Raw genomic sequence first — 5933 nt, forward strand, 5'->3', positions numbered from 1 at the left:
GAGGGGAGAGGCTGGCCATGAGCACGTGGAGAGAGAGGGAGGAATGGAATGTGGAGAGAGGAGGGAAGGGGCCAGGGGACAGAGCAGGAGCAGGAGCAGGAAGTCAAGAGCAAGAGCAAGAGAGAGAGGAGAGGCCAAGCAGCCCCTTTTATAGTGAGTCAGGAACGGAGCTTAGACAGAATGCTAACAAATAGAGCCCTCCAGTAGGACCACTTTCCCAGAGAGAACTTGTGCTCTAGGGGTCCCACCCACATTAAAGTGGCCCAATCTGTCCCCCTTCTCACTCAGGTTCCTGGATCCTGACTCCCCCACAAGCCATTCGGTTGTGTAGCCTGTCAGACACACAAGTCACCCACCCACCCTCCACCCCATTGTTCGCACAAAAGGGCAGAAACGGATTGAGAGTTTCAAATGCAGTTTATTGCAGCAAAACAAAGGAACGGGGTTGGGATGGGGGAGGGGCGTTCAGCGCTTCCATAAAAGACAAATTTGCAAACACCTTATGTACAAAAACAAAGCAGCTCAGCAGGGCTGCAGGATTCGGGATGCTAAGGGCAATCCAATGCTCTGGGCGTGCCAGGCAAAGACGCCCTGGATCTGAAGTCCTCTGAAATGTCACGTTGGTGATGACAGTTCTGAACTGTTTCTCAGCAAAACATAAAGTGAGATTGTTACCAGGGGACTCAGACTGCTACTAAGATGAAAACTTCTTTGCAAGGGGAGCAGAAAAGAAAGCGCAGAGAAGATAAGCCTAATAATCTGTGCAATTAACCATAGCTCTTCTCTCTGTTGAGGCTGGTGCAATTGAGCCTCTGTTGAGGCTGGTGCAATATTTGGCCATGATGGAAAAGGAGAGCTAATGGGGTGTGGACACCTCTTTAGTTGATCCCTCGGGTGTAAGTGGAGGAAACAAACTTCACGCTAGAACTGCCAGAGGACTTAACACCACCGGAGCTGGATCCCCGGCCTCCCCCAGAGGAACCACCATAGCTGCCTCCAGAGCTGCCACCGGCCCCTCCAGAGCCACCTCTGTGGCTTCCACTGCTGCCGCCGCCGTAGCTGCCACCTCCGTAGCCGCCGCCGCCGGAACTGCCACCTCCGTAGCTGCCACCTCTGGAGCTGCCCCCGTAGCTGCTGCCTCCAGAGCCGCCTCCGGAGCCATATCTGCCGCCACCTCGACTACTGCTTCCACTCATGCTGGTGTGGCTGGTGCTCACCGCTACAGAGAGAACCTTAGTTACACCCCATTTCACTGCGCTCGCCCATCACCCAGCCAAGTACCCTGAGAAATCCCCTTATACTTACACACGCTTACGTTGGGGGTGCACTCTCCAGACATCCTGCAGGGAAACAAACCAAGCCCCTCAGTACCTGCAGCACCCCCTTTCCAAGGAGCTTGTCCCAAACTTCTTCCCAGCCCTCCCAAGTCGGTTTTCTCAGCCTGAGTCCAAGCAGGGAGGAATCTCCCTAAATCAGACAAGGCTCTTTCAGCTGTGCAGCTCAGCTGTTAGGTTATGTCAAGAGTTCCAGGGTAGCCTCAATAAATTGCTCCATTTCATATGAGGAGCAATGGGGAGGCAGGCAGAGGGCAAGTCAGAAAAATAACAGTGTGGAGAGAAGAAGAAGAAAGAAAAGAAATTAGGATTTGTGAACTCAAAGTCTTGCTTCCACCCCATGTTGTAGTGATCTTCCCAAACCAAGAGAAATTACTGTCAGCAAGGAATCACTAAGAAGTGACCAGGCTCACAGGGGCTTTCCTCACCTGATCTCCTCTCCTTCCAGAAGTTTCCTGTAGGTGGCAATCTCCATGTCCAGGGCCAGCTTGGTGTTCATCAGATCCTGGTAGTCACGCAACAGCCTGGCGAGCTCCTCCTTGCTTTGTGTCAAAGCATCCTCTATCTCATTCAGCTTGTTCTGGGCATCTTTGAGTGCTTTCTCACCACGCTGCTCAGCGTCACTGATGTTCTGCTGTGCGTGGGCGATCTGAGAGAAGAAGAATGCAGCACGGTTAGACAGGCACACAGTCCCTCATGTCACCCCGATCTTCCCATTCTATCAGCCTCGATACCTCAGTGGGCCAATACACTGAGGCACAGAACCCCTGGGCCTCTGGTCACCTCAGCCACCATCATGACTTCCTTAAAGGACTTGACTTCTTGACTCCTGGCCCTGACATGAGGCTCTGAAGTCCTTTAACCACGTTCCAACTTCAAAACTTCTGACTACTTCTCCTCTTCCCTCAGCTCCTAAGGTCTTGGGCTAGGAGTTCATTGTGACCACCATCTTTTCTCTACTATGTCATCTCCTCAAATTTCCCTTAAGAGTATCATCCCTCAAGAGAGTTAAATTCTGGAAGCTGACATAGTCCTCAAAGGGAATGGAGAAGGTAGTACAACCTTGGGAAGGCTTGCAAGACTCAAATTCAGGAAAGTCTCCCTCAAGGCCACAGGGTCACCCCATTCTGTGTATCTGAGCCCAAGGCCACAGGGTCACCCCATTCTGTGTATCTGAAGGTACCTGCTTCTTGACAGCATCGATTTCAGATTGAAGTCTCTGGATCACTCGGTTCAGCTCAGAAATCTCCATCTTGGTACTTTTCACACTGTCTCCGTGTTTGCCAGCAGTGACCTGCAGTTCTTCATACTAAAGACGGCATGTTGTCTCAGTTAGATGTGGATGGAGACCAGAGTACTCGGGCACACAGACATACCAGCAGGCACAGGACAGACCAGTGTGCTCGGGCACACAGACATACCAGCAGGCACAGGACAGACCAGTGTGCTCGGGCACACAGACATACGAGCAAGCGCAAGACACGACATCAGGTTTCCCAGAGAACCAGTTAAACATGCAGGTGCTCACCTTGCTCCGGTAAAAGGTCTCAGCTTCAGCCTTGCTCCTCTGGGTAATGTCCTCATACTGGGCCCTGACGTCTGAGATGATGCCGTCCAGGTCCAGTGTGCGGTTGTTGTCCATGGACAGCACCACATTGGTTTCACTGATCTGAGTTTGCATCTGAGACACTTCCTGCAGGATAAGATAGTTCAGTGACTCTTACAGAGTTTTTAAAAAACAGCAACAACAACTTGGAGGCTTGGGGGCATGGAGGACTAGAGGCTGGGGGGTTGGGAGGAAGGTTTCCGCTCTGCAAAGCAGTGGGGTCGATGCTCAAGGCAGGTAGTCTTGCTTGAAATTCAAGAGTTTACCAGTTGGTAGATTGTGGAGTAGAAGTCAATGTCTTGCTGGAGGGCGTCCGCCCTGGCCTGAAGTTCGACTTTGTTCATATAAGCCGAGTCCACATCCTAGAGGAACAGAGGTATCATAAAGACATGTTTTTTCAAGGATTGGCCTCCCCTCTCTAGCCATAAAGGGGTTTCCAAGTAGAAATGGAGTTGGGGATCTACACTTCTTTTGCCCAGTTACATCACAGTTCTAGACTGTTCTCTCTTCATATACCACAAAGAGCCAGCCTGACTTGCGCTCAGCACTTGCCTCTCTGCTTGCTTTGAGTTGCATGGAGCAGCCGAGGACTGGGACAAGCATAAGCCCATGGAAATAAAACAACCTACCCCAGATGCCCAGCAGGCTTGCTACCTGGTTCTCCACAACATGGCTTCCTTCTGCCATGATCTTTATTGTTTCATAGATGAACTCTACCCCACAGGACTTGCTCACCTTCTTGATGGTCACGAATTCATTCTCTGCGTTAGTCCTCTTGTTGATCTCATCCTCGTACCTGCAGGAAAGTATGAGTGATTGGGTGATTAAAGCAGGCTGAGGCCTGAAAATTGGTGCTCTGGAGTAAAGGAGCCTCTGCCTCTCTTTACAAGCAGGGTCATCTTGGCCACCTCTTTCTTCTGAGCACTAAAACCATTCAACTGTATCTATGTTCTGAGAAGATGAAGAGGTTTTGCTTTTTAATGCCCAATTGATTTGTCCCTATCTGAGGGAAAGACATCGCTACCTGGTAAATCATATCCTTAGCATATCAGTTTCGGCAAACTGTTTAGTTCAGTAGTAAACACGCCCGACTAGGCTTTCTTACTTGGTCCTGTACTCTTCCACCAGGTCTTGCATGTTCTTCAGTTCAGAATCCATCCGTGATTGGTCATTCTTCAGCGAATCCACACGCCCTTTGAGGACACTGATATAGTTCTCAAAGTAAGGCTCTAAGTTTTGGGTCCGGGTTGAGACGTCTACCTGCTGTAGCAGATCCCATTTGGTTTGTAGCACCTGGTTTTGTTGTTCTAGGAAGCGCACCTGGAAACAGAAGACCCATTTACCCCAGTGCAGGAATGGGGTCTAATGGTCACTTAGCAAGACTAATGCGACATTTTTTAAAAAGAACTTCAATTCCTATTTGACAGCAAGAGACGTAGGGAGAAGCTGACCAATTTCAGAGGAAAATCCAACAAGTGTCTTAATTCAGAAAAGCCCTGGAAGGAAGTAACTCTATATTACCAATAGCACCACACACGTAAAATTACTAGCATGATGCTTTGGGATGGATACATGATGTTTTAGAAGTTTGCCTTCCGATTGTTTTTAGGTAAATAAGCATTTACATCTCAGGGAGATGGATAGATAGATAGATAGATAGATAGATGCAGTTCACTGTCAGGAAAATACTAAATTGGGTTTGGAATTTAATGTGGCTAATTTTATATTGACATTATTGATAAATTAACAGAAAAGTCAAAAGTGGATCACGGTTTTCCAGAACTGAACCCTGGAATGTGCATATTTTCAAACTCTCCTCCTGATCCAATACTTGTGGGAAGTTCCCAGAGGGCAGCAACCCCTCTGAGAGCACGGGGTGCTTGGTGCTGAGCCACTCCACCCTTCCTGCTCCCTCACAGGGTATCCTGAGTTCCACCTCAGGATGTGTACACCTGTGTTACACCTCTGTGACCAGTGAAACCCTTGTGAGTTTCTCACTTGCACCCTAGAAAATTCCAGTAGCCCCATTTCCATAATCTTCAGTCAACATATGTGAGCCCAACTTAGTTCAAGAGCTCAGTGAAAAGGCAATGGGGTATCAACCATATTCATTCTCGGGTTCCCTTTGTCCAGCAAAGAACACATTCATTAACATCACTCCTGAAAATACTTTTAGCATATATCCCAGAATTCCATTCCACAACATGTCCTTTAGTCATCAAATGCAGACACACAAGGCGAAGCCCACCCCTTCTCCTCCTCAGTCTCACAGCCTAGGAGCAGCTAGCGACCTGCACTCCACGCAGGTGAACTCACCTTGTCGATGAAGGAGGCAAATTTGTCATTGAGAGACTTGATCTGCTCTCTCTCCTGAGACTTCACTTTTTGAATCTGAGGGTCAACCTCGACATTGAGGGGTTGCAGAAGGCTCTGGTTGATGGTCACTTCCTGGATGCCACCAGGGGGACAGACAGGCCCAAAACTACTCCCAAATCTACCACCCCCATATCCTCCACCACCAAAACCACCTCCGCTACCAAAGCTACCACCACCAAAACCACCACCAATACCTCCGCCAAGACCTCCACCAAGACCTCCGCCAAAACCCCCATAGCCACCACCAAAGCTGCCACCCCCATAGCCACCACCAAAGCTGCCACCACCTCTAGCCACACTTATGGAGATGCTTCTGCCACCTCCAAGGTTAACAAGACTTCTACTTCCAAAGTTGCCACCACCAGAACTCCCACAGAAGCCTCCTCCTGAAAATCTACCACCACCACCACCACCTCCTCCTCCACCGCTGCGGCGCATAGAGCAGCTGGTGGATCTGCGCTGGAAGCTGACTAGGCCAGCAGAACCTGAACTGAAGTTCCTGCCGCCACCTCCACCACCACTGCGGCACAGGGACCTGGAGCTACACTGTAAGCTCATGATGGCTTAGAGAGAAGTGAGAGCAAAGACAAGAGATCGAAGGAGACTGAGAGGTGCCT

The 5933-nt window shown here is 49.7% G+C and overlaps 1 protein-coding gene across 1 annotated transcript; it reads right to left on the reverse strand.

Annotated features, from left to right (window-relative positions):
• Positions 1-398: 398 nt before the first annotated feature.
• Krt1 (keratin 1) lies at positions 399-5933 on the reverse strand. Its single transcript, XM_034516718.2, has 9 exons — positions 5257-5933; positions 4046-4260; positions 3676-3736; positions 3207-3302; positions 2863-3027; positions 2518-2643; positions 1763-1983; positions 1306-1340; positions 399-1219 (listed from the first exon to the last, which is right to left on the reverse strand). The coding sequence occupies exons 1-9, from the start codon at positions 5872-5874 to the stop codon at positions 879-881; spliced, it is 1878 nt and encodes a 625-aa protein (XP_034372609.1). The 5' UTR covers positions 5875-5933; the 3' UTR covers positions 399-878.

The sequence above is a fragment of the Arvicanthis niloticus genome, chromosome 13 (assembly GCF_011762505.2).
Source record: "Arvicanthis niloticus isolate mArvNil1 chromosome 13, mArvNil1.pat.X, whole genome shotgun sequence".
Lineage (NCBI taxonomy): Eukaryota > Metazoa > Chordata > Mammalia > Rodentia > Muridae > Arvicanthis > Arvicanthis niloticus.

Excerpts from the sequence above, each read along its gene's own strand:
- Krt1 (XM_034516718.2), bottom strand. The coding sequence starts at position 5,874 with ATGAGCTTACAGTGTAGCTCCAGGTCCCTGTGCCGCAGTGGTGGTGGA. Across the intron at positions 3,737-4,045 it reads GTGGAAGAGTACAGGACCAA|GTACGAGGATGAGATCAACA; the intron begins GTAAGAAAGCCT and ends ACTTTCCTGCAG. Across the intron at positions 3,028-3,206 it reads ACTCCACAATCTACCAACTG|GAAGTGTCTCAGATGCAAAC; the intron begins GTAAACTCTTGA and ends CTTATCCTGCAG.